Source organism: Balearica regulorum, chromosome 2 (genome assembly GCF_011004875.1).
Source record: "Balearica regulorum gibbericeps isolate bBalReg1 chromosome 2, bBalReg1.pri, whole genome shotgun sequence".
Taxonomy (NCBI): Eukaryota; Metazoa; Chordata; class Aves; order Gruiformes; family Gruidae; genus Balearica; species Balearica regulorum.
The window spans coordinates 78,777,905-78,805,846 of NC_046185.1; the positions used below are offsets into that span (position 1 = coordinate 78,777,905).

Consider the following 27,942-nt stretch of genomic DNA (forward strand, 5'->3'; position numbering starts at 1 on the left):
ATAGTACAGCCAAGTCCCTTTTGCTCCTGGCATTACTCCAGTCACCAGAAGCCACCCTTGGGACATTTAGGCCCAGTAGCATCCATGTCACTCCTCTCCCTGGAGAGCTTAGGCATCCCTGCATCCTCTCGGAGATAAAGGATGTAGCAAAGCAACAGCAGAGGCTGGAGAGTGGGTCAGAGAAGGCAGAGAGGGATTTGTCCTGTGGGGAGGGACATTCACAGCAAGGCAGTGAGCTGGGGAAGGAGAACCATGTGCATGTGCTTATGCAACTTTAATTGGTAAATGCTATGCACGATGGATATGTAATTTTAGTGAGTTACATGTCCAGTTTGTTTCAAGTGCCTGCTTTGTAAGGAAGAACTAGGTCCTTCAGAACAAGAAAAGCTGGGGAAAATGTACGTTGTGCTGCTTCCTAACTTGAATGCTTGGTTTTGACAAAAATTAAGGTATGATTTTTAAAGAGGAAAAGGTACCCGGCGAAACAGACCTGCCAAGCCCTCACCCGTAGGAGTAATCTCAAAGAGATTTCCAAACGTATCTCCCTCTTGCGTCGGGAGGTGCTGCCACGCACCCGTGGGAAGGCGCGGCGCGCCCCGGAGCTGCCCCGCTGCGGCGTCCCCTCGGGGAGCCGGGCAGGGCCGGGGCCGGCGGGCGCGGGAGCGGCACACGGTGCGCCCCCCGGCACAGCGCCCGGCTCACCTGCCGCCGCACCGTCGCCGTCGGGAGAGGCACCTGCGGGAGCACCGGACCCCTCCGGCGGCGGCGAGGTCTCCCGGCCCCACGCAGCCGGGGGCCGGGCGGAGCGGGGGCGGCGGGGCGCGGTGGCCGCGGCAGGTGCCCTTGCCCCTCGGGCATCTCCCGGCGCCGGGGCAGAGGGGCGCGGGGCAGGGGCTGCTTTCACGGTGGCCCGCGGACGCGCCTCCCGCTCCCGCCGCCGCCCTTGGGCGCTTGTTCTGGGAGGCCGCCCGCTCCCCTCCCCGGCGAGGAGGAGCGAGCCGCCCGCCCCCACCTCCGGAGGAGCCGGGCAAGGCATGTGCTTGCGGGGTGGTGCTTTCCGGAGGCGCACCAAGCCCCGGGCTGGCCACGCAGCGGCCGCGGCCGTCCGGCGCACCATGCCGCTGCCGCCGCCGCCGCCGCCGCGGCTCCTCCTCTCCGCCTCCCGCGCGGGAGCGCGCCCCGCTCCACTCCCCGGCTGCCTCCTGCAGCAGCGGCGGCGGCGGCGGCGGCGCTGAGGGAGTTGCGCGGGCTCTGCCCGATGTGGCAAGAAGCGATGATGATGAGGAGGAGACGCCGCTACCTGCTGGAGCGGGCAGAGCAGGCGGGCGGCGGCGGCTGCGGGGCGAGCGGTGAGCAGTCCCGCTCCCGGGACTGGCTCTACGAGTCCTACTACTGCATGAGCCAGCAGCACCCGCTCATCGTCTTCCTGCTCCTCATCGTGATGGGCGCCTGCCTGGCCTTGCTCGCCGTTTTCTTCGCCTCCGGGCTGGTAAGAGACGCCCTCCCGGTCTGGGACCCGCGTCGCCCGGCATCCCGGCTGCCGCCGCCCGGCATCCCCGCTCCCGCCGCCCGGCTGGCATCTCCGCACCCGGCCCTCTCCGCCGAACGGAGCCGGGCGGGGCGGAACGGGACGGGGCGGGCGAGAGCCGGTGCTGCTGCTCCTGCGGAGGAAAGTTGGTGGCGGGAGGCGGCGGGGTGGCGGCGGGCAGCGGCTGCGGGGCCCGGGGATCCCCCGCCCAAACTTTGCTGCCCGATGTTTTGAGGCGACGCTGGAGCAGCAGCAGCGCGGCTGATGGGGCGAAAACTGAGTCAACAAGCGCATCGAGTTTAATTCACTTAATTCATTGGCTCTGCTCCCTTCCTACTGGCAGCTTAGCCGTATTGGCCTTTCAGTGGCAGCGTTTAAATCGCCGCACAAAAATGCGGTCCGTACCGGTGTCTGAAGTAATATTTTTATGGCAAGTAAGCAGGGACCGTTCCCTCCCTGTTTCTCCCCCTCATTATACCATTTTCTACCGTTTGACCCATTTTCTCAGGAAAGCTTTTGGGACAGCGCAGCCTTCGTTTTTTAAGGGAGGTGAAGTTTGGTCGGTCGGATACCTTTTGTGCGTGCCCATTGCGGGGCTCCCAGCCTTTGGGAGGAAAAATATGTCACAGCGGCAGATGACAGTCGGTATCAGTTTGTCTCACCCAGAAATCGGTGGCGTTTTGCCCTTGTGTTGAACGCAAAGGAAAAACTGCAGAGGGCAGTAAAATTCTTGCTCCTTACAGAGTTTTTCTGCTGTTAATGATTAGAGGCAGGCTGTTTGCATTATTGTATACTTCTGAAGTAAAGAATGGGGATTTGAGGGGATCTCAGACTTTCTGGGTTTTTTTGTTTTGTTTTGTTTTTAACAAAAATAATCTTCTAATGGTCTTTTGGAAATCTTAATGTTTGTTGAATAGAGCTACTGATCTCTAAGAGCGAGGATGAGCAGGTTAGCATAACCTAGTGGATTTTGTTCTAGAGGCACTGCACATAACAGTGTTTGCTTAAACAGACAGAGAATCCTGCTTTCTTGCTTGTTATGACCAAACTTTTGTCTTAAAAACTGCAGGAACTGCTTGCAGGGTTAGCTAAACTTAGAGTTAATGATTGTTTTATTTCCTTTTAGTAGTTGTATTAATTGTTTTTTTCAGCTTTTTGTTTGAAATGCTATCCCTACTAAATACAGAACAGTTGTAAAAGAGATAATGTGAGGCCAGTAATGGTGATGCCTCATAATTCAATTGTTTACTACCTACGTGTTTCAGTTTTGGAGCTCTGTGTACAAAATACAGGTTCAACATCTTATCGTGTTCTGGTGTGTTAACTTGGGTACTTGTCCATCAGGGCTGAAGGGACCGATGATGGAAATGGAAGTCCGTCAGATATCGAGGCTGAGGCATAGCTAGCTGTGGAGATGTACGTGATACTTGCCTGCAGTCAAGGAGGCAGAACTTGGGTTTGACAGTATTTAGCATTAAATTTCATACCTTTCAGTCATGGTATGATCTAAAGCTTGTTTACAAGTTACACATCCTTATTTTTGTAATTCTATTTGTTGAGGTAAATAATTCATGATAACAATGGTGGCATAGCACTGGGGCCAGATCAAAGGACTACTGAAAGTTATGGAAACAAAACTATGAGCTGGCCAACTCTCACCAGGCATTACTGCTTCAGAACGAGTGTATTTTATAGTTCAGTTTGCATTTGGAATTCCAGACATACCGGAAGAGGAAAAAAAATGCTTTTAAAACCTTTTTCCTGAGCCTTTATCTTCCTGTGGCTAACAACTGGACGGGTGAGCGGAGAGAGAGGTGGGGTTCATCCTTAAAGTTTCCAGTCAGCGGATGAAAGTAACTTCAGGCAGAGAGAAAGCTTGCCTATATAGACTTCCAGCCACAGGATGTTGGGCAAAATCCTTTGGAGCCCTGCCCAGAGTTTCACCTAAAAGCATTTTATTATAGTCTAGCTCTGGTTGCGTTTGTGCTTAATATATTCCTGAAGGTTTAGATCTGTTTCTCCTGCACCTGAATAAAGAATACTCTTTTTATATAGCTGTGGAATCTTAGTCTTTTTTTTTTTTTGTGCCTGATGATATAAAAGGGGCCAGCAGTTATAAGGTCTGAGCCATAAGAGCCAATGTTAATACCCTTGCCTTTATTTTGCACATCTGCGATTGTTTTGACAGAAGATTTGATTTTATAAAGGAGGTTCAATGGTAGTGAAGTGGAATAGTTGTGTGTAGGTCTGTGCTGTGCATTTGAAGTTAAAGGAAATCTTTCTTACCAGTTGTTTCCTTTAGTTTTCATACAAAGCAGTTGAGATTTTACTGAAAGTTACTTAAGCCCGTTGTGAAAACAAAATTCCAAAATGACTCACCGTAACATTTGATTCGTATTTCTCACTTGTACTTCAAAGAACAGTTTAGAACATGGAACGTGGGATGGACATTGTTTAGAAAAAATGGATATTCATGAAGCATGAACCATTTTTATGTTCTAGGCTTTCCTAAAAAAACCCTAAAACCAATGGAAGTGAAAGGCTTTCCTTCTATTTTAATTTTTTATTTGGTTGTTAAAGTATATCACTGTGATGTCTGAGTTGCTTTTTTTTTTTTTTTTTTTTAATGGCAATGTATTCTTAAGTGTTCCCAAACACAGCCAACCACGCAGGGATGTATTCCACTTACTCAGCTATTTCAACCTGTCGGAATATGAGCTGTAGCCTTCCTGATTTCACATGAAAAATTTATAAAAGCTGTTGCAAAATTACAGTAAACAAGATTACTTACAAAGTGTGCCTGGAAATCTGATTACCTTTCTTTCAGACAATGTACTCTTATTGTTACTGAGAGAGGTTTCTTGGGAGATTTTGCTTTTGTTTGTTTCAGAAAAATATTGTGATTTTGACCTTTGGAATTAAGCACTCTATCTCCTCAAACACTAGACAGTAAACGCCCAGAATCTGCTTGAAAGATGACCATTCACAGCTTGGACTTTTAAATAACATAGTGATAGTATCGACCTTTGAATTTCCTCTGTCAAATTATCCTCTGTATTTCTCTGTACCTGGTGTGAACTAAAAACTGGCAAAATGAGATCAGTCATCCATGTTTAGCAGCTACTTTAATCGATAGAGAGTAAATTATTTTCCCAAACCTGTGAAAGCCTTCCAGTGCTTAGAAATGCCAGTTGTCAGCATAATTTTCTGTCTGGTTATTGTCTTGTTCCTTCAACAGAATATGTAGGACAAACTCATTTTTTGCCCCCCTCTCCCTTTTTAGTACTAAAAACTTATGAACATTTTTAGTGGTATCTAGAACAGTTCTGTCTCTGGATAGAACATATTTATTGTAACTGCAATTTGTAGGAGGAAAAAAATGCCGTTTTTTAATTCATAATGTAAAATGTACGTGTATCTGAAATATCTGCGTTGCGATGTTTTGTTTCTTATGCGGTTAAACAAAACTCTGACTGAAAACAGGGATGATGCCCAAATTGTACAATTTAATGGAAGGCCATAACTTTTCTTTATCTGTGTATTTTCTAGACATAAAGAGTGCCCTGTCCGTAGATACAGGCTTCAATAAAAACCTACAGTTCAGGGATATCAGAATCATTTAGCACAGGTAAGGACCTTGTGGTGTAAGTGGGAGAAGACTTAAGGCTGTCAAGATCTTAGAATCATAGAATCATAGAATCATAGAATCATAGAATCATTAAGGTTGGAAAAGACTTCTAAGATCATCAAGTCCAACTGTCAACCCAACACCACCACGATTACTAAACCATGTCCTGAAGTGCCACATCTACACGTTTTTTGAACATCTCCAGGGATGGTGGCTCCACCACCTTTCTGGGCAGCCTGTTCCAGTGCTTGACCACTCTTTCGGTGAAGAAATTTTCCTAATATCCAGTCTAAACCACCCCTGATGCAACTTGAGGCACTTTCCTCTCATCTTAAGGCCAATTCCTCTGTCCTCATCTGCTTTCTGTCCCTTTGCCTAAAACTCAAGGTCCATCAATCTGCTGCCAAATATATGTGTTTTATTTTAGGCTGGCCTATGTGCCTTGCTCAAAGATTGCAAGCCTGCTATGCTGTGTTTAACACTAGTCTGTGGTCCTTATCTGTCTCCAGAATCCTTGCTATTACACATGACCTTGTAAAGCTCTTGAGATGTGGTTGTCGATATGTTGATGTTTGTTGATGTGGAGCTTCATGCTTGTTGATGGTATCGGTGGCCAAGCAGAGCACGTGTTTCGTGAAAAGTGCTTCTACAATGTAGCATTCTGATGTCTTCTCTCTTTGAAAGTACCATGAGATGGTTTTGCTTTAGCTGCCTAATGATTGTCTGTGATGATCCCCCTCAACCACTTCTTTCAAGTTCCTGAAAAGTTCATGATCATGCTGGTGGGCTCAGTTATGATTCCTGAACCTTTTTACTAATTCATAAACTCAAGAAACTAAAGGTTGGCTGCACATCTATATCACTGACCTCCCCAAATACCTTCTGCAGCAGAAGTGGGAGTAGGCAATCATTCTTAAAAGGGGAGTACAACTAGGGAGGCGTACCTGCAACATGGCCGATGCATATACTGCAGGAACTGGTTTTCTGGCATCACATTGACTGAATTTACCCTCAGGTGATCCTGCAATGGAAGTCGAGGTAGCTGCCTCATTCTGAAGGACACATTAAAACTTTTTAGCTGCCAACCTGGCTGGCAAGAAACTGTCTCTGCAGAAAGAGAAGAGCATCAGAAGAGTCGTGTAAGCCTTCTGGGGCTTGAACAGGGGAGTGCCATTTCTTTGGGCCCTTGGTCAGAATGACAGCAAGTCTTCCCTCCCTCTAATTGGTCTTACTCTGTCTAAAAGAAGTCCTTCCTGCTTCTGGTAAAAACTGGACATCAGCCAAACCCTTCCAGATTTCCATGATCAGAATCTCATCCTGAAACGGAGGGGGAAGAGTCTTCAAGTCCATGTGGAAAAAGTAGCTTTGGAAGACATGTTCCATCATTCTCATCGCAGTGTCTCAAGGTGTCTGCAGAAGGGCATCTGCTGCATTCCTCTGGTAATACTCTCATCAGTACTCTGCATCTGAAAAATTCATCTGTCTACACCCAAAGGTCACCACACTGACGTGGTGGTGATGTTATATCCCTGTTCATGAGATGGTCTGTTATAACCGAATTGCATGGAATAATCTAGCTGTATTATAAGTTCACAGCTGTATTCAAAGTTCACTTGTACTCTCAGTTTTAGGAAATCTTTTGAGATCAGGCCTGTGTAATTTAAAGCTTTTGTGGTTCAAGAGCACCATCTTCCCAAAGTCCAAGAATACCCAAGGTCTGAAAGCATTCCTTGGAATTCTTGCAGACTGAAAGTATGCCAAAGCATTTGCTATACTGTTTTCAAATGCCAGCATATCCATTCCCCAAAACAGAAAGCTAAGACACAGCAAAGGTAATGAACCAGGAAAATCCTCACTAATTGAAAGACAAGCAGAGAGAGAGTTGTTTACATGCTTGATACTGTGGTGGTTGTGCTGAGGAGGTATCCTACCTCTTCTTAAACTCATTCTGCCGGATTATTGTTACTACCAAGATGAGGAAGAATTCAAAATAAACATTAGTGTATTTATAATGCCTTTTCTTTCCATAATTCCAGTGTACAGTTTCCATAACTGAGCATACAGTTCTGCTTTCAAGTCCCCTATTAAAATGTTCCATGAGGAAATCCTATGTTTCTAATTTTTTTTCTTGTCTCTAGGCACCATAATAGTACAATATATTCTTCCAGCTGTAGTTGCTGGCTATTTGGCAGCTATAGTTGCTGGCTATTTGATACAGTCTTAGGATATTGCCATCCCTGCCAAATATTCCTTCCAGTAGTCTCTTTGGTTGTCTGAGCATGACTTCTCTAGCCAGTATTACCTTTTAGCCTGTCTGAACCAGGAATTGCCTAGCTGTGTGTCTGGTTTCATTCCTCAGTACCACATCAGTCTGGGCCTTTTCTCATTTCATTTGCTAATGACACTCCCAGTACATCTGTGGTTACTTTTAATGCTGCTAAGAGCTTGTTTCATTTGCCAGTCCCTAAGAAGCATGGAAGTAGAGAGCCATCAAGATAATGAGGTGCTGGTGGCAACCTCAGTTTGCATACTTTTGTTTCATCCTTCATATTGAATAACCTGAGTAAGAACTGGATAAAACCATAGGTATAGCTATGTTGGAAAAATACTTAGCCTTCAACTGTAATCTTAATAAATTAAAGTTTTGTGGATACCTTGGCAATGGAAAACTTATTTAATGTCACAAATTGTGACTCAAAACAGCAGATCCACAACTCCTAATCATTACTGCAGCTGACAAAAATGACAAATAACATGGTGACTAGAGCTGGTTTTTGCTGAGGTGCAATGGGAATAAGACAGATGATGGATTGGGCTACAATTGTCTGCTGTCTTTATCAGCATCAAGCCAGATACATGGATTCACAAATCACGTACTGGCAACTTCATAGTGGATCTGCCATGGACCTGTGAATACCTGCTTGCTTATCTTGCTTAAAAATTTTAAAATTGGTTTCAAGTTACTTGTTGTGGACAGAGATATCTGACCCATTTGTGGTCATCTTAAAACTCCTGTAGACATGGTGAATAGATTTCTTTGGTTGAGCCTTAAAGAGGTCTCCTAGATTAAGGACATTAACCAGAGATCACAGTCTCTACATTTATGCTGTGAATAAGGAAACTTCTCCTCGTTATCATGGTAGCAGTCACTGGAATCTTCCAGACTGTACTGTGCATCACTCCAAGCTGATGGCGATGTGGACATTTAACACAGATAGAAGTGATCTGCAAATCTCTTGAGTGACTGGGTGTGCCAGCATCATGGGAACAAAGTGCATCTGAACACCTGTAGTGTTTCATCCTGTGCTTATATCCCGAGTCATAGCCAAGCTGTGGTCCCAAACAAGCTATGTGCTGCCACAGTGGCTTCTGCACATTTCAGAAAGAACTGAGTCAGCTCAAGCCTTATTGATATGTGACAATGAGAAGATGCCAACAGATTAAACTTCTGGTTTTGGGGATCTGGACCCCAAAATAAGTGAATTAGCAAAATTCTGCCCCTTTTCCGTGCCTTCTCTTTTTTGCTTTGAGCATTGCTTCTGATCCTATTGAAAAAAAAAGCAGCTCCAAACATTTTCTTCTCCAGATCTTTTATTTTTATATCTTGAATAAGCAACCTCCGGACACTGAAACTTATTCAGATGATGCTGAAAATTCAAGGGACTATTGCACCATCTGTGCAGAGGAGTGTGAGGCTGTCTCCACACTTATCCTCCCAGTTGTCTGTTTCTCCAACCTGCATAGAAATATTTTCTTTCTCTCTTGTCTCTAAACAGAACTCTCATTTTCAGTGGTGCCTCTGTGATGTAAAAGTCCCTTGCTGTTCCTGGTGAGAACCTGTTCCAGGCTTGTATCTGGGAGGAGCAGAGGAAGCAGCACCCATCACCATTGGCCTCTCAGCCTTGCTCTCAGGTCTGTTGTCTGAGCATCCACTTCTTCCACCATCCATGGTTCTAGTTTTGAAGTTTCTCTAACCTGGAAGATGTGCTCCAGAGTGCAGGAGCAGTGGCTTCTGGTTGCATGCTCAGAGTGTACTCCAAAGGGCAGCTGGGATTAAGATGTGCTCTGGCCTGGATGTGTTTCTCTTATAGCTTCCGGTGCAACCAGTCTGGTCTTTGATCATTACATAATCCCATGAGATCCCATGTGGACTGATGGCTTTTCATGCCACTCACTGGGGTCTACAAAAGTAGTTAGAACTTGCTTTTTCCACCTGCCTTCTTAGGCAGCTGAACTGTGTGCTGTGGGACCTCTTAAAAACCCTAAATGCTATGGCACGCACAGCGGACCTGCCTGCTGACTGGATAAGTGGGATTACTGTCCTTCCATTTGAGGTAAAATTTCCCGATCCATGTCTCCAATTTGCTAGTACTTTGGTCAGCCCTGCAGGAGAATCCTAGGAAGACTAGATTCCACCAGCTCCTTTTCCAGCAAGACTGAATTCAGGCTGAAGACGTGGACACCTTATTTCTTCTGAGAGGTGTGTTAGGAAAACAGATGCTCTTTGAACTTGTCTCAGCACCTGCTTGCTAGTGCTCCTGCTCTCACAGAATCATTTAGGCTGGAAAAGACATTGAAGGTCATCAAGTCCAGCCATTAACCTAACACTGCCAAGTCCATCACTAAACCATGTCCCTAAGCACCACGTCTATGTGTCTTTTAAATACCACCAGGGATGGTGACTCAACCACTTCCCTGGGCAGCCTGTTCCAATGGTTGGTAACCCTTCCAATGAAGAAAATTTTCCTAACACCCAATCTAAACCTCCTCTGGCACAACTCGAGGCAATTTCCTCTTGTCCTATTGCTTGTTATTTGGGACAAGAGACCAACACCCACCTGGCTACAACCTCCTGTCAGGTAGTTTTAGAGAGCAATAAGGTGTCCCCTCAGCCTCCTTTTCTCCAGGCTAAACCACCCCAGTTCCCTCAGCTGTTCCTCGTAATTACTGCTCTTGCTTTAGATGCCCTGGCAGGTGGATAGATTCCCTTTCTTTGATGCAGTCCACTAGTGGTCTGAGTTCAGTCTACTGTGGTCAAGACCTAGGAGGTGGTAGGTTTTCCAGACTAGTAGCAGGTCCTGTAATCCTCACTGACACCCCACTAGCTTGTGCCAGAAAGTGGCCATAGTCTCTCACTTGGGCTTGTTTTCTTCCTCAGTGAGTCCAGGCAGTTTCCAAACCTGACTGGTAGGTGGTGGGATTTTAGACGCTTCTTCAAGTGATGTGGTGTCTGTTTAACACTGTAACAATTTAACTGATTGTATTTGGTTTCTTTGATTAACATTTTCCTATCTGTGCCTTAATGAAATAAGGTAACAGTACTGGTTAAATAAGCCCTCAGCTAACACTAACTAGGAACACCTGGATTTGCAGAATCTCTCTTGCTCTGTTTCCTATGAACGTGTCTGAAGCTTTGCTCCTTCATAGAGTTGTTATTTGGCACAGTTATATTCTGAATGTAAGTTAACATGTTTGTCACCTTTATTTGAAATTTTATCACTATAGAAGAATTTCTGCCCTTTGCAGAACGTGGGCCTGATTCTAGAGTCAAAAATGAAATAAGAAATCTCTTTGGTTTGAAGTCAGTTGAACTGAGAGTCATATAAGAGTGTGGAAAGTGTCCTTAGGGGATGTGGTGGGTTGACCCTGGCTGAGGGCCAGGTGCCCACCAGAGCCGCTCTATCACTCCCCTCTTTCATTAGACAGGGGAGAAAAGGTAAAACTTACGGGTCGAGATAAGGACAGGGAGAGATCATTCTCTAATTATCATCACGAGCAAACCAGACCGAACTTAGAGAGGGAATTCATCTTATTTATTACTAAGCAAAACAGAGCAGAGGAATGAGAAATAAAACCAAAATCTTAAAACACCTCCCCCCACCCCTCCCATCTTCCCGGGCTCAACTTCACTCCCGGCTTCAACCTCCGCCCCCCCTCAGCAGCACAGGGGGACGGGGAACGGGGGTTACGGTCAGTTCCTCACGCGGTGTTTCTGCCGCTTCTTCATCCTCAGGGGGAGGACTCATTGTTCCCCCGCTCCAGCGTGGGGTCCCTCTCACGGGAGACAGTCCTTCACGGCCTTCTCCAACGTGAGTCTCCTCCACGGGGTGCAGACCTTCAGGAGCAAACTGCTCCAGCGTGGGTCCCCCACGGGGTCACAAGTCCTGTCAGCAAACCTGCTCTGGCGTGGGCTCCTCTCTCCACGGATCCACAGGTCCTGCCAGGAGCTTGCTCCAGCGCGGGCTTCCCACGGGGTCACAGCCTCCTTCAGGTGCCTCCACCTGCTCCGGCGTGGGGTCCTCCACGGGCTGCAGGTGGAATCGCTACACCCCCTCATCCTCCCTCCATGGGCTGCAGGGGGACAGCCTGCTTCACCATGGTCTTCACCACGGGCTGCAGGGGGATCTTGCTCCGGCGCCTGGAGCACCTCCTCCCCCTCCTTCTGCACTGACCTTGGTGTCTGCAGATGTTCTTACATCTTCTCACTCCTCTCTCTGGCTGCAAAAGCGCTCTCTAACTGTTTTTGTCTTTCTTAAATATGTTATCACAGAGGCGCTGATTGGCTTGGCCTTGGCCAGCGGCGGGTCCGTCTTGGAGCCGGCTGGCATTGGCTCTATCAGACACAGGGGAAGCTTCTAGCAGCTTCTCACAGAAGCCACCCCTGTAGCCCCCCCGCTACCAAAACCTTGCCACGCAAAACCAACACATTCCACCCCTCGCCTCTGTGAATCACATATTTAAGAATTATCATTAAAATATACATTCAACACAAAACTCCACAAACACTAATCACATCAACAAAAGAAAAGAAGAAAGAATTCCCCACACCAACATCAAAACAACACTATCACAACACCAAACAGGAGTGGACAATCTACACACAAAATCTACCTCTAGTCCCTTCACCACTATATCACTCTCAAGTTACGTTCAGTCAATGTTTTGCCCGTTACCTCTTCCCATTACTATCCTTATCTCGATTTTCTCGTGCCCCACGTTGGGCGCCAAAAAAGACTGTGGTGGGTTGACCCTGGCTGAGGGCCAGGTGCCCACCAGAGCCGCTCTATCACTCCCCTCTTTCATTAGACAGGGGAGAAAAGGTAAAACTTACGGGTCGAGATAAGGACAGGGAGAGATCATTCTCTAATTATCATCACGAGCAAACCAGACTGAACTTAGAGAGGGAATTCATCTTATTTATTACTAAGCAAAACAGAGCAGAGGAATGAGAAATAAAACCAAAATCTTAAAACACCTCCCCCCACCCCTCCCATCTTCCCGGGCTCAACTTCACTCCCGGCTTCAACCTCCGCCCCCCCTCAGCAGCACAGGGGGACGGGGAACGGGGGTTACGGTCAGTTCCTCACGCGGTGTTTCTGCCGCTTCTTCATCCTCAGGGGGAGGACTCATTGTTCCCCCGCTCCAGCGTGGGGTCCCTCTCACGGGAGACAGTCCTTCACGGCCTTCTCCAACGTGAGTCTCCTCCACGGGGTGCAGACCTTCAGGAGCAAACTGCTCCAGCGTGGGTCCCCCACGGGGTCACAAGTCCTGTCAGCAAACCTGCTCTGGCGTGGGCTCCTCTCTCCACGGATCCACAGGTCCTGCCAGGAGCTTGCTCCAGCGCGGGCTTCCCACGGGGTCACAGCCTCCTTCAGGTGCCTCCACCTGCTCCGGCGTGGGGTCCTCCACGGGCTGCAGGTGGAATCGCTACACCCCCTCATCCTCCCTCCATGGGCTGCAGGGGGACAGCCTGCTTCACCATGGTCTTCACCACGGGCTGCAGGGGGATCTCTGCTCCGGCGCCTGGAGCACCTCCTCCCCCTCCTTCTGCACTGACCTTGGTGTCTGCAGATGTTCTTACATCTTCTCACTCCTCTCTCTGGCTGCAAAAACGCTCTCTAACTATTTTTGTCTTTCTTAAATATGTTATCACAGAGGCGCTGATTGGCTTGGCCTTGGCCAGCGGCGGGTCCGTCTTGGAGCCGGCTGGCATTGGCTCTATCAGACACAGGGGAAGCTTCTAGCAGCTTCTCACAGAAGCCACCCCTGTAGCCCCCCCGCTACCAAAACCTTGCCACGCAAAACCAACACAGGGGAGTAAACTTTTCAGAACCTTTTCTGTGATAATAATAACTGTGTTTAGTAAGTAATTGCAAAACCTTAGGAAAAACTTGAAAAGTAATTACACAGTGACAGTAGTGACTTTTCAATATTAAAAAGTATTTTTCGTGTTACCTTATTATATGGATATGTTAAATCTGTGGAATATTCTTGCAAAATGTATTTTTAAAAGATCTGGTAGAGAAAGAAGCCTAAGCTTACCTTTTTCTTTATTCAACAGACCTTTAAAATGAACACTGTTTCCTCATGCGTTCCCTGTTTCAAATTTTGTGATCCTTACTTTCAAGCAAGTTCCACCTTGACATTTTTTCTTGATTACAGCCAGATTCTTGAGTTATCATGTTGGGAGTAAAGTGGTGGAGGAAAGCCACCTTTTAGCTTTGATTTAAAAGTGACAGCCAAAATATGTAACTGTCAGTATTAAATAGCTCAAACAATTGAACAAGTACTTCAGTATTTCTGACTTCTGTAGGTCTGTATGGGTACAAGAAAGGCTGTAATTTCTATTCTAATATGTGTTACAGTGCAGTTAATCTGAAAAACATGTCTTTGAGTCCTGTGAAGTAATGTATTATCCATAATGTTTAACTGATGGACCTCTTTCAACAGTGACATATTTTGAATATATTTAACTGCAAACCATACATTTTTCATAAGTGTATTACTCAATTTATTTTTGGGTATCCACATTTTGTGTTGTTGCATAAATAGTAGTTGTATTTATTAGAGAATTTCTTTAAGATTATTTTGTTAATAATATTTGTTAATATTTTGTTATTTTGAGAACATCTGAAAATAACTTAGTTTAGCTTAAGACAGATTTTTGGAGAGGAATTCAGAAACAATACATGTAGAATAAAGCATGCAAGAAGGATATGTCAATCACTACCTTTACATTAAAAATAATCTAAATGATATGAGTAGATGCCACTTAGCTCTGGAGCCTGAAATAGTTTAATCAAAGTACAACCTTTTGCTTGCTTTACTGTGTGTTGTCTCAGCCCTCTCGTGAACGGGACACGTCAGGGAGCAGAATGTAATTAATTGTCGTTGCTCTCTGGGACATGATTTATCTTCTGTGGCTGCCAGCTAGTGTCATCAGGTAGGACAATTTTATAAGTGCACCAGCTGAGTGTAGTAGCCACTAGTAACTGGGTTGGACCATCTTGTTTTTCATTAATGTCTTAAAGTAGAACTACTTTTGATAAGGAGAAGAGAGAAGATTGAGATGGTGCTGGATGACCGAAAGGCATGACAGTCTCGTCATGTTCCCTGAACCCCTGTGGGCCCTCTGAACCCCAGCTTATTAAATACTTGGTTGTATTCACTGACAGATTTTATATGATGTGGTTAACAAAGTAAGAGGATACATATCGATGGAAAATAAATCGAGAGAGAGAAAACTGCAGATATGACAAATAAGGATGTATAAAGAAACAGGAAAAGCTGATCACCGTTCAGGTTGGGTGCATGGGGTTTGCACAGGGTATATTCGTATATAAAATATTCAAGCACACACCCCCTGATCCTGCTAATTATGCTTTTGGCATGGATAGGTGTCTCTCCTCTGTCCCAAGGTATATGATACAGTAGGAATTGTCACAGGCTTGTGGGGTTCCCTGGCTACACATTTGCATGCAGGCAGCTCAAAGGGAGGTTGCTCTCTGTTGGTCTGAGATGGACACTGCCTTTAAAAATCAAAAGAGCTGTATCAAAGGACAGTTGTGCTCACTCCATGCAGAGAAGAGAAACCTTAAAAACAAATATTATTCCATCAGTATGTAGCCACTGTATGGTAGCTTTGAGCATCCTTGGAAACTTATCTTTTCTAATTCTTTTGCATTTGTTTGGACGTGGTGGTGGTGATAAGACCAGAACTGTTTATGGTGTTCATCATGTGTTGAGGTGGCATCATGATCTTCTCTCTTGTTTATTCTTTTTTCTATGTTCTGCATTTTGGGTTGTTTTTTGACTGCTAGTGAGCACCAAAGTGATATTTTCATGGGTCTACCTATGATAAACAGCAAATATCTCCATTTCTAAGTGTTAATAGTCAGCCAAGAGCCTGTTGTCATGTGTATAGAATTAGGATTATTTTATCTGAGCTGCGTCACTTGGCATGCATCTCCACTGAAATTCATCTGCCCTTTTCTTGCTCAGTAGTGACTGTTATGAGATCCTTTTGTAACTTTATAATTAGCCCTCATCTTTGTCAGATTGCTATTCACCCCTTTTCCATTTTTCCCCAATTGTTTATGGATATGCTGAACAGCATATACTTTAGGTTTCCTGAGGACTTCTATGGGCACTTTGTGACCTTTGTTTTTGACAATTTTCCCAGGATAGATACCAGACTTACTGGTACTTCCCTTAGTCTTTGAGAAGGATCTCAAGGGAAACTGATGTGTCACATCACATTCCTTTGGATACTGGGGCACTTTTAGGTGGAAGTTATGTGTTACTACAGTTTTAGCTCTTTCTCCTTTGAGTCCCATTGGCCCTTTCTGGTGAACCCTCTCTGCTTGTGGTGATTCTTTTTACTTTTCATGTGCTTGCTTTTGTCAGTAATGCCTTATACTTCAACTTGAGACAGATGTGTTCCCCCTGTATAGAATATTCTGGCTTATCCCACAGTGAACACATATACAAAAAAACCCCAAATTCCCTTCTGCAGCAGTCTGCTTTTCTTTATCTGTTCTTCTTAATACCTGCATCATCTGTTTGCTTAGGAGTCCTTTAGCATGCTGCCAACTCTTGATTAAGTTTCAAAAAGAATTTACTTATTTTCATACTCTTAAAAATGATTTCTCAGGCTCTTTTCTTGGCCTGCATTATTGAGTCTTTATATTTATCCTGATAAATTTTATGATCCTTTTTATTATCCCCTTTCAGGTTTTTTTTGAAAGATAGTTTTTAAAAGCTTCTGTACTTGGCTGTTCAGGCATTCTGTTTTGGTCTTTCTCAACTCGGTTTTGGGAACTAATTAGCTTTTGGCCTGAGCCTCTGAGTTTTATAGTGTCTTCAGGCCACCTACAAAGACTTTAATCTGTAAGCTTCTAGCTCCCCCTTTCAGTTGTAGTGTTTGGGTTTTGTTTTTCATTTATTTGCTTAATAACCTTTGTCATTGTTATAAAGCAGCTCCTCAATAGTAATATTTTATGAACCAGGTTCTTTGCTTTTCTTGAGATCAGATTGTTTCCTCTTTCTTTGGGTGGGTGTGTTTTTGTTTGTCTGTTTTTCAGCTGTGCATGAGACATAGACAGTGGTCTCAGCTTTCATCTGCTGTTGAGATTCTTAACCAGTCTAGCTGGGAGTCACTGAAGTATCCCTTGACCTGTTGTGTTTTCTTCTTTGACAGCCTTTCTTATCTCTGCATTTCATAGAATCTCAAATAGTTTCTGTCCTGGTTGGATGACCAGTCCTCTAGATCATCTTCACCAAGCTGGTGAAGAGGGCTTTAAATTAAAGTTGCCAAGGAAGGGGAACCTCAATCCATCCCACTCCTACCAGTTTGATGCCACTGCCAGCTACAGATGCCCAGAGCTGGGAGAATGATCACAGGTCAGCAGGAGAGTGCCTGAAGTGCAGCACAAAGGAATTCCAGCCAGTCAGTTAGCTTCAGGGGGGCCCAACTTCAATGCCTCTGTCTAAATCCACATAGCATGGGGAATAAACAAGAGGAGTTGAAGACATGCACATGCCTGCAGGGCTAGGATCTTACTGGCATCACGGAGACATGGTGGGATGGCTCCTATGACTGGAGTGTTGCAGTGGAAGGGTACAGGCTCTTTAGGAAGGACAGGCAGGGCAGATGAGGAGGGGATGTTGCTCTCTAGGTCAGTGACCAGCTGGAGTGCATGGAGCTCCACCTGGGGATGGATGAGGAGCCAACTGAGAGCTTGTGGGTCAGGATTAAAGGGAGGGCAGGGACAGGGGACACTATAGAGGAGGTCTGCTACAGACCACCTGCGCAGGATGACCAATTGGATGAGGCCCTCTATAGACAGATTGGAGCAGCCTCATGGTCACAAGCCCTGGTCCTCATGGGGGACTTCACCCACCCTGATATCTGTTGGAGGGACAGCACAGCAAGGCATAAGCAGTCCAGGAGGTTCCTGACATGCATTGATGATAACTTCCTCCTCCAAGTGATAGAGGAGCCAATGAGGAGAGGTGTCATGCTGGACCTTGTTCTCACCAACAAGGAGGGGCTGGTGGGGAATGTGAACCTGAAGAGCAGCCTTGGCTGCAGTGTCCATGAAATGGTGGAGTTCAAGATCCTTAGGGTAGCGAGGAGGGTGCACAGCAAGCTCACCGCCCTGGACTTCAGGAGAGCAGACTTGGGCCTCTTTAGGAGCTGCTCAGTAGAGTGCAATGGGACAAAGCCCTGGAGGAAAGAGGGGCTGGTTAGTATTCAAGGGTCACCTCCTCCAAGCTCAGGAGTAATGCATCCCAACAAAGAGGAGGTCAGGAAAAAAACACCAGGAGGCCTGCATGGATGAACAAGGAGCTCCTGGGCAAACTCAAACATAAAAAGGAAGCCTACAGAAGATGGAAGCAAGGGCAGGTAGCCCAAGAGGAATACAGAGAAATTGAGGCAGCCAGGGGTCAGGTTAGGAAAGCTAAAGTCCTGATGGAATTGAATCTGTCCAGGAACACCACGGGCAACAGGAAAACTATAGGTACGTCAGCAATAAATGGAAGACTAGGGAAAATGTGCCCTCTCCAGAAGGAAATGGGAGACCTGGTTACCTAGCTGGGGGCCAGGTGCCCACCAGAGCCGCTCTGTCACTCCCCCCAATCACTAGACAGGGGAGAAAAGGTACAACGAAAAGCTTGTGGGTCGAGATAAGGACAGGGAGAGATCACTCACTAATTATTGTAACGAGCAAAACAGACTGAACTTAGAGAGGAAATTCATCTAATTTATTACTAAGCAAAACAGAGTAGAGGAATGAGAAATAAAATCAACTCTTAAAACACCTCCCCCCACCCCTCCCATCTTCCCGGGCTCAACTTCACTCCCGGCTTCAACCTCCGCTCCGCCTCAGCGGCACAGGGGGACGGGGAATGGGGGTTACAGTCAGTTCATCACACGTTGTTTCTGCCGCTTCTTCATCCTCAGGGGGAGGACTCCTCTCATCATTCCCCTGCTCCAGCATGTAGTCCCTCTCACGGGAGACAGTCCTTCATGAACTGCTCCAACGTGAGTTTCTCCCACGGGCTATAGTCCTTCACGAACTGCTCCAGCGTGGGTCCCCCACGGGGTCACAAGTCCTGCCAGCAAACCTGCTCTGGCGTGGGCTCCTCTCTCCACGGGTCCACAGGTCCTGCCAGGAGCTTGCTCCAGCGCGGGCTTCCCACAGGGTTACAGCCTCCTTCAGGTGCCTCCACCTGCTACAGCGTGGGGTCCTCCACGGGCTGCAGGTGGAATCACTACACCCCCTCATCCTTCCTCCATGGGCTGCAGGGGGACAGCCTGCTTCACCATGGTCTTCACCACGGGCTGCAGGGGGATCTCTGCTCTGGCGCCTGGAGCACCTCCTCCCCCTCCTTCTGCACTGACCTTGGTGTCTGCAGAGTTTCTTACATCTTCTCACTCCTCTCTCTGGCTGCAAAAGTGCTCTCTAAGTGTTTTTTTTTTTTTCCTTCTTAAATATGTTATCACAGAGGCGCTGATGGGCTTGGCCTTGGCCAGCGGTGGGTCCATCTTGGAGCCGGCTGGCATTGGCTCTGTCAGACACAGGGGAAGCTTCTAGCAGCTTCTCACAGAAGCCACCCCTGTAGCCTCCCTCACTACCAAAATCTTGCTGTGCAAACCCAACACAGATATGGAGAAGGCTGAGATATTCAACAACTGCCAAGTTGCAGAAGGCAAAGACAGGGACTGAGAGAACGAAGAACCAGCCACTGTAGGAGAAGATCAGGTTCAAGACCATCTAAGGAACGTGAAGGTGCAGAAGTCCATGGGACCTGATGAGATTCATCCACATGTCCTGAAGGAGCTGGCAGATGAAGTTGCTAAGCCACTATCCATCCTGTTTGAGAAGCCATGGCAGGTGAAGTTCCCACTGATTGGAAAAGGGGAAACATAACCCCCATTTTTAAAAAGGGGAAAAAAGGAAGGCCTGGGGAACTACAGGCTACTCAGTCTCACCACTGTGCCTGGCAAGATCATGGAGCAGATCTTCCTAGAAACTGTGCGCAGGCACATGGAAAATAAGGAGGTGATTGGTGACAGCCAATACGGCTTCACTAAGGGCAAATCATGCTTGACAAATCTGGTGGCCTTCTATGACAGGGTTACAGCATTGGTGGATAAGGGAAGAGTGGCTGACGTCATCACCTGGACCTGTGCAAAGCATTTGACACTGTCCTGCATGACATCCTTGTCTCTAAATTGGAGAGACATGGATTTGATAGATGGACCACTTGGTAGAGAAGGAGTTGACTAGATGGTTGCACTCATACAGTTGTGGTGAACAGCTCGATGTCCAAGTGGAGAACAGTGATGAGTGGCGTTGTTGGTATTGGGACCAGCACTGCGTAACATCTTTGTCAGCAACATGGACAGTGAGATCGAGTGCACCCTCAGCAAGTTTGCCAACGACATCAAGCTGTGTGGTGTGGTTGACACGCTGGAGGGAAGGGATGCCATCCAGAGGGACCTTGACAGGCTGGAGAGCTGGGCCCATGTGAACCTCATGAAGTTCAACAAGGCCAAGTGCAAGGTCCTGCACATGGGTTGGGGCAATCCCAAGCACAACTATAGGCTGGGTGAGGAATGGATTGAAAGCAGCCCCGAGGAGAAGGACTTGGGCATATTGATTGAGAAGCTCAACATGACCCAGCAATGTGCTCTTACAGCCCAGAAAGCCAACTGTGTCCTGGGCTGCATCAAAACAATCACGACCATCAGGTTAAGGGATTCTGCCCCTTTGCTCTCATGAGACCCCACCTGGAGTACTGCATCCAGCTCTAGGGTCCTAGAAAGGACAAGAAAGACACAGACCTGTTGGAGCGAGTCCAGAGGAGGGCCACAAAGGTGATCAGAGGGCTGGAGCACCTCTCCTATGAGGACAGGCTGAGAGAGTTGGGGTTGTTCAGCCTGGAGAAGAGAAGGCTCTGGGGAGACCTTCTAGCAGCCTTCCAGTACCTGAAGGGAGCCTACAATAAAGCTGGAGAGGGGCTGTTTACAAGGGCATGGAGTGACAGGACAAGGGGTAATGGGTTTAAGCTGAAGGAGGGTAGATCTAGATTAGATACTAGGAAGAAATTCTTCACCGTGAGTGTGGTGAGACACTGGAACAGGTTGCCCAGAGAGGTTGTGGATGCGCCCTCCCTGGAAGTGTTCAAGACCAGGTTGGATGGGGCTTTGGGCAACCTGGTCTAGTGGAGGGTGTCCCTGCCCATGGCAGGGGGGTTGGAACTAGACGATCTTTAAGGTCCCTTCCAACCCAAACCATTCTACGATTCTATGACTGATTTTGATAAGCCTTTGCTGTTTAGTCAAGGGGGTTTTTTTTGTTGTTCATAAGGACTTTATGCTATTTTGTTGATTCTCCTACATCATTAATACAAGCCTTTTTTCAATCCCTGCTGAAGTGTTTGGCTGTCGGTCTTTTCTGCTTTTTCAGTGTTCTCCTGATGGTGTTTTTTCCACTAAGTTTTTGGTAAGACTATTGTGTAAATAATGTTGTTTTAACAACAGGCATTTTTGTTCTTCCACCTAGCTTCTTAGGCTTTTAGTATTTATATAGAAGAGTGTATACTTTCACATGGATGTTTTATTTGTCTGCAAAACTTTTAAGAAGAGTGTCTGATTGTTCTGGCTTTTCTTTGCCATTTCCTTCTTGCTTGAGTTTAATCATCTTCTGTCCTTTCCTGTAGTTGAGAATTACAGGTCTCCATGACATTACTGCTTCTCTTAAACCACTTAGTATGTTTCTGTAACATCTTCAGTTTGAATGTTTTCCTATGACCTTTGAAGGGCCAGCAAACTCATTCTTTTTTGTTTAGTTGAAGTTCAGCTTCTGTAGAGGCTCCCTCCCTATTCCCAGAATTTCCCTTTTTCTTTAAATTCCCTTTTTCACACATTTTCTTAGCTACTTATTGAACTTTTGCTTGTCAATCTGTCTTGTTTTGGGACCATTTCTGGGAATGCTACCATAGTTCTCTGCTGCTTCTCTAGCAACCAGTATTTTTCCTCTAGAACTTTTCTTTTAGCCTTCCTTACATTACTGTTATTTGCACAGCGGCCATGGCCTTTGACTCTTCCTCAGCACCTCTAAGGAGCCTTTTCAAACCCTCTGTGAGGTCTGCTGTTTTTGCATCAAGCAGAGGAGTCTATGATCTCTGGTATGTCAGACTTTGTTCCTGATAATCATTGCTACAACACTGAGGCAGGCGAGGTTCACTCATAGCTATCAGGCAAACGTGGAAAAATCTGGATTCAATTGTTTTCTACTGAGTAAGTGAGATGATGAACAACGTCTGTGTAGTTGGACTCACTAAAAAGAATCCTCTGGCAAAACGTTCTTGGCACTGTAGTCAAGCACATCGGTGGTCAGAAGGGTGTTCACAATACCTACGTGGTTGGTCACTGTATTACCACTATTAGTCCTATGTGCTAACTGGGACAGACCCTGTAAAGTCAAAGAACAGTTCCTGTTGATTTCAGCAGAATTATTGCACTGTTGCAAAATGCCACACTTCTTATATGGGGGGGATTTTACACCACACATTGGTCATGAATTCCAAGTTTGAGGAAAGGCTCCAGGTGACCAGAATGTCATCTGAAGGATTTTTAATGAAGTCTTACTGCTTTAACAGTGTCATAATATACTAAAAAATATAAAATGATCTAGAATCTGTCCACGAATGTAGAACTGCTTCTTGCTGGTTATATATGACATCACGCAGCAGCTTGGCAGTTGTAGTGCTGGTCAGACTTAACTGATCCATGTGATGTGCAAATTGCTGGACTGATTGCGGATTAGCGAGGAGTCAAATATCACTGTGTGCTAACAGCAAGTGTAGACTGCACATCAGACTCATTAATAGAGAGAAATTAATTTCTCAAGACAACAGAGATCATGAAACAACTGGTTTTGAGCCTGATGCTATTATCATTGATCTTCCAAGCCAAAAAGGGAATGCTGAATCAGAGGGAAAAAAATCTCAGCCATGCAATTACATAGGGTCTCAGTGAAAATCAAAAGCTTCATTGACACAAATTTCAGGACAGTTTGATTAAAAGGTACAGTTCAATTAATTTTCTGCTAGTGTCCTTGAACATGTTGCACAAAGCTCAATAAAAGTTTAAAAAAAAAAAAAAAAGGCACATGAAAAAGCTTCTAACCAGGCAGCTAAACAAGAAAAACAAGCAAAGCTTTGTGTTACAAAAGATAAATGGTGGGCATGAAAGGCAGAGCAGTTTTTCTAAGTTGTGGATCCATAAAATACCCTGTGGGCTTGGAAACAGCATCTGGCCTTAAAGACGCTGTGCCATTTCTGAAGTGAAGATGGACTAACAATGATGGAATTGATGGAAAAGAAATCTGAGATGGCAGGCCAAAACTTTTCAGTTGTTGTCCTAAATGCTGAAGTCCTAGATGAAGCTGTTCAGCTACTTGGCCAGGAGCGGGGCACGGCACCTCCTAATAAAATGGAGATTTTTCCAGCTGTCTAGCAGATGGCACACAGTGTGGTCAGCAGTAAGCAAATTCACTAAAATATAAAACCATGGGAAACAAGTCACAAGTAGCCAGAAGACTTTTGCAGCTTTTTAGCTTTGTAGAGAACTATTTCTTGAGGTGTTAGAGAATTGAAACGCTGTCCACTTTTACAAAGGGAACGGAGATGACACGTCTTCTGAAAATTGCTTTATTTCTAATTCTCTCAGGTCTTGGAAAAAGCTTTGCAGGAAAAAAGAGCAATTTCTGCTACAGAGGTAACTAAACAAATTACTTCAGTCAGTTAGCCTGGTTGGTGGAGAGGTCAGTGAGCTAGTAATCCTTAAGCCCTGTATTTTTTAAAAAACTCTACGTTTTTGAAAACAGGTGTGTGAGATCATATATAGCTTTGATTTCTGAAGGACATTACTCACTTGTTTTTATATTTACATTTAGAAAGTGTTTCTTTGATCTCAGGGAAAAGTGATTTTAGTAGAAATTTAACGTAGTAAATGGTTCGAGTTAATTCTAAATGTGTGGTATTTCAGATCCCAGCAGGAGTCCTCTGTATATAGAGGACTCTATATAGAGGACCCCAAAAGAATGAGGCACCATGGAAAATATTTTGTGCTAAAACTGATATTTTAAATGCTTGTTTGTTCATTTTTATAGAGTACTTCACCAAGCTGTATGGTTTTATATAAAACAGTGAAATACTCTGTAGCAGCTTTGGTGTTTAAAATTAAACTGAGGGCATGGCATTATCTGGAAGAGGAAAGAACAGGATGTAGAATGAGAGAAGGTTGTGGGCTTTGGAAAGATGAGTGAAAGTGATTCCTCAGATTTTAGTGGTGATGAGATTATCTCACACTCCTGAAGAATTTATGGGCGTTGGACAAATTTCTAACAGTAGACTTTTTAATTTCTTCAGTAATTAAAAGACCGTAAGGTAGAAAACACTCAGGAAGACAGAGCTGTCAGGCAAGATCCATGTATTGCAGGCTTAGCCATTATGTTCGAAAGTGGCATGCTGATATTTTAATTCCATTACCTCTGGTGTATTTTAATTTCCGAGACTACCAACAAAAAATGAAGGAAAGTGTTTGGTGGTTTGTGGTTTGGTTCCCCCGCCCCACACACACCTCTTTGGGAAATGATTAGGGAAACAGAGCAGTTAGCCTTCAGGATATTTCTTTGCATGCAACATCATCTTTTAACCTGCTAAACACACTGATGATTGCAAATATTGATCAGAAAGCTACAAGTTTTAAATGTCCTGCTCTGGAAGTTAAAATTTCATAAACGTTTAGTTCTTATGAAGTAATAGCAAAATATTGTTAAAAGTAGCTTCCAGAATAAACCCCTGCCTCACACAGCCTGCTTTTGTTGACGTGACATTACCGTGTATTTTACAGGCAGGATTGTGAGAAATCCCCTTGTACATATTAAGGATTTCTGGAAAGAATTCAAATTGTAATGAACAACTATTTCTTATATATTTTTTTAACTGCCTTACGTATATACTATTCTGTCTTTAAATTTCAATTTTCCTGCAGAATTCACACAGTGTATGCTGCGATGCGAGCAGCTTGTGAGATCGGGAACAGGTTGTTTTGTCATCGGCTCAGGTGATGTCCCACTGCCGTCAGTGAGGTTGCATTCAGTTACCTGTGATAAAGAGCTGATACATTGTGATCTATTTTTTTTTTCCTGCATATGTTTATACCAAAACAAAATGCAAAATTATGTAATGTAGTCAACCAGACAATGGGAGAAAGGAGAAAAAAAAAAAAATTAGATTTAGTGATCAAAATGGCTCAGCTAAGTGTTGAGATCATTGTACGCCTAAAAAAAGGAAACTGATCAGCTGTTAATTTGGAACAAACATTCTGATGGATTGATCTAATGATAGAATACATATAGAAATATGTAGCTATGTGACCATACATGTGCTCTAAACTGAAATCTAAATAGTGTTGGTTTGTTATGAAGCAAGATTGTCTTAGAAAGCACTACATTTTTATTTTTTTTTTCTTTACTGAAATGGAGAAGCGTGCTGTTGAAGTGCTTGTGGATATTATCGCTAGTGTATTTGTAGCGTGATTGTTATCACTGCAAGTCCAATTTGCCGTCATTTAAATCTGTGGTTTTCCTGAGTCTCGGCTTCCTCCAGGAACTTGTGGGTTCCTTTGGTGCTGCGACCTCAACTGCATGGCAGGAGGGGGAGGGAACGTAATGTTGTCCTGGCACCGGTGAAGGGAGTAATTCCTCTAACCTTTTAACAAGAGAGTTTTGCAGTCTCACCTGGAAGTGCAGAAGGCAAAGGTCAAAGTTAAATGCTTTTGGTGTTATGTGGGATGCCATTGGTTGTGACATCACTAAATCAATTCAATTAAACAAATGTCAGCAATGGAAATGATGAAAAATCACAAAATTCAGAGACATAACTCAGTAGCTCTTACTATTACTAGTTAGGTTTTTTATTTTGTCTCTTACTATGCAAGATTGCACGTATCTTACTTCATACAGCTCTGCACTCATGCGGACACTTACCTCTATGCCTAACTTTAAGCCCATAAATTTGTTTTCAGTACGACTACCCGAGTGCTTGAAAGCCTTAATGTGTGTATTTAATATTTGGAAGATAGTGTTTGCATTTCAAAGTCAGCACCATCACTTACAGTTTCTCGACTTTTCTTTGGCTTATAACCTGATCATCGGTGCTGCAATAGTAACTGCTTAAATGTGCGACTTCATAAATTTAAAAGGGAAGAAAGAAGAAGAAGAGTTGAAAGATGAGCTGCTTTTTGTCGGGCGGGATAGGGTACGTGAAAGACAACCTGCGGTCCGCACAAGAAGACGTGGACTTTCGTCACGGCGTTTCCCCTTAGTTTGAACTGGGCAGCATCAGCGCGAAGCAGAGCCTCAGCTAACGCGCTCTGCAGAGGGGCGATCCGCTGGCGCGCAGGGGTTTTTGGTTGAGGTTCGGTAGCGGGGTCCGTGCGTACGAGCGGCTCCCGGGGCTGCGGTAGCTGCCGGCGTGCGTGGTGGTGCTGGGTTCGCAGCGGGGGAGCGGGCGGAGGTGCCTGGTGCAGCCGGTGGGTGTTGCAACGTGCAGCGCGCGTGCAGTCGGGACCGCGAGCAAAACACAACACGTTTGAGGAGTGGAGGGGGAAAGAACCTTGCGGCAAGTGTCTCTTTATAGATGTTGGGTAGTAAAACTTACTGTATCTGGGGAAAAAAACGCAACAAAACCAAAACACAACTAAAAAATGCTGACAGCATTTGTAAATTTTTCTAAATTTACGAATTTACCTGTAAATTTTTAGTTTTCCTCTAAATGTAGCAAGTCTTATACACATAAGAAAGGAAAAAAGTCACATCAAAAAGCTTTTAAGTAAAATGGTATTTCAGTTGAAAACCCATCAATAAACACGATTTGTCAGGGCACTAAGGAAGCGGCTACAAAACCAGGGAAAAAGAAATGTTATTTTTTTGTGCTTAGATGTCTTACAAATCATCCAATAGGTTGATTTGTAAAATTTTCCCAAGATTTTCACCAGCATGAATAAATGGATACGAGGCTTTTCTGCACGAAGCATGTGGTTAGTGGTTTATGCTGTCGCAACAGTAGCGTTTGGGACCTGCTTTTGCGATCCTTGTTGCTACAAATAAGGCTGTAAAAATCCGTAACAGCTGCCGGAATGAGTAAGGATCCTATGACCAGACTTTGATATAGTGTTGTTGTACTTCAACCAGAGATACTTTTGAACACATACAGGAATATAAAATCAAATATTTATTCTTTTAATGCATCCATCACTAGATGATTTAAAGATATTAGTGTAGTAACTTCTATTAAGTTCTGTAAATAAATTTAAATATTGCTTATTCTGAATCTCACTTCAAATTTGATTCAAGTCCTTCCTCTGGGTGTTGTTTGCACATTTTGAAATAAGCAGTTGCTAGGAGAAAATGTATGTATCTAATCTAGAGCCCGTCCTTCTAGATAAATACTTTAAACAGAAGCAAAATGTATAGTACCTGGCAGATACCACTGTCAAAAAGGCTTTTATGGAGGCATGGACCCATAGCTGATTTGAGAGGTATTCTGGCAGCTGTGGTCTTCAATGAGGATGGTTGAATTTCACCTGCAAACCACACTAATCAGAGAAATATTTTGAGTTCTGGAGCAGAAAGGCTATGCTGTTTCTGCAGACCAGGTTTGCCTTTTAATTCGCTCAGTCCTATGGGCCTGATGCATTACTGTAGCGTGTCCTGCAGTTTTCTCAATCTGCTTCAGTTCCTTAATTTAGTAAAAGAAGTACCATGCAGTAGTGTGGTTAATAATTATTTATGAAGTTAATACTGCAAAACCAGATTCTTACAGTGAAAGAATTCCATTTTGATTCATCTTGCTTTTGATATTCATGCATGTCTTTCTGAGGTCTCCATGTGCAATCAGTTTAGAGTATGTTATTGCTGTCTGACCTTTAAGTGCATTAGTTTTTAACTTCCTTTTCATTTTCCTCTGTTTCCAGGAAATCGAAGATCATTTGGCATTTTTAATAACTGTTCCAACGGCCCTAGCAATTTTTTTCGCTATATTTATCCTTGTCTGCGCAGAACCTTTATTTAAGAAGCTGCTTCGTGTATTTTCTCTGGTGGTCTGGGTATGTCTGGTTGCCATGGGATATCTCTTTATGTGTTTTGGAGGAATCATCTGTCCCTGGGACCAGGTAAGACTGTCATTATTATTAATTTTACTTCATTGGGTACACTTCCAAGAACCATTCTATGCAAAAGTATTCACATCAATTTTTGTGGGACATCTCATAAAATGTTTCTGTGACGAAGTGTTTGCATATTGAGACTCCCCACATCTATTTTATAAATACCAGAGAGATGTGCATGCTTAGGATATGGAAATACTTGAAGGATTTTGCTTTTGGATTTTTAAGCTCCTTTGCATAATGAACTTTTGATTCCAG

At 44.7% G+C, this 27,942-nt stretch overlaps 1 protein-coding gene across 2 annotated transcripts in view; it reads left to right on the forward strand.

Annotated features, from left to right (window-relative positions):
• The first annotated feature begins 1,035 nt into the window (after positions 1-1,035).
• The window catches only part of ADCY2 (adenylate cyclase 2), a 226,266-nt gene continuing 199,359 nt past the window's right edge, over positions 1,036-27,942 (forward strand). For both annotated transcript variants that reach the window (XM_075744769.1, XM_075744770.1), the window contains exons 1-2: positions 1,036-1,489; positions 27,493-27,690. In XM_075744769.1, coding sequence (XP_075600884.1) covers positions 1,259-1,489; positions 27,493-27,690 — 429 coding nt within the window. In that variant the 5' untranslated portion in view covers positions 1,036-1,258. The remainder of the gene's footprint in view (positions 1,490-27,492; positions 27,691-27,942) is intronic.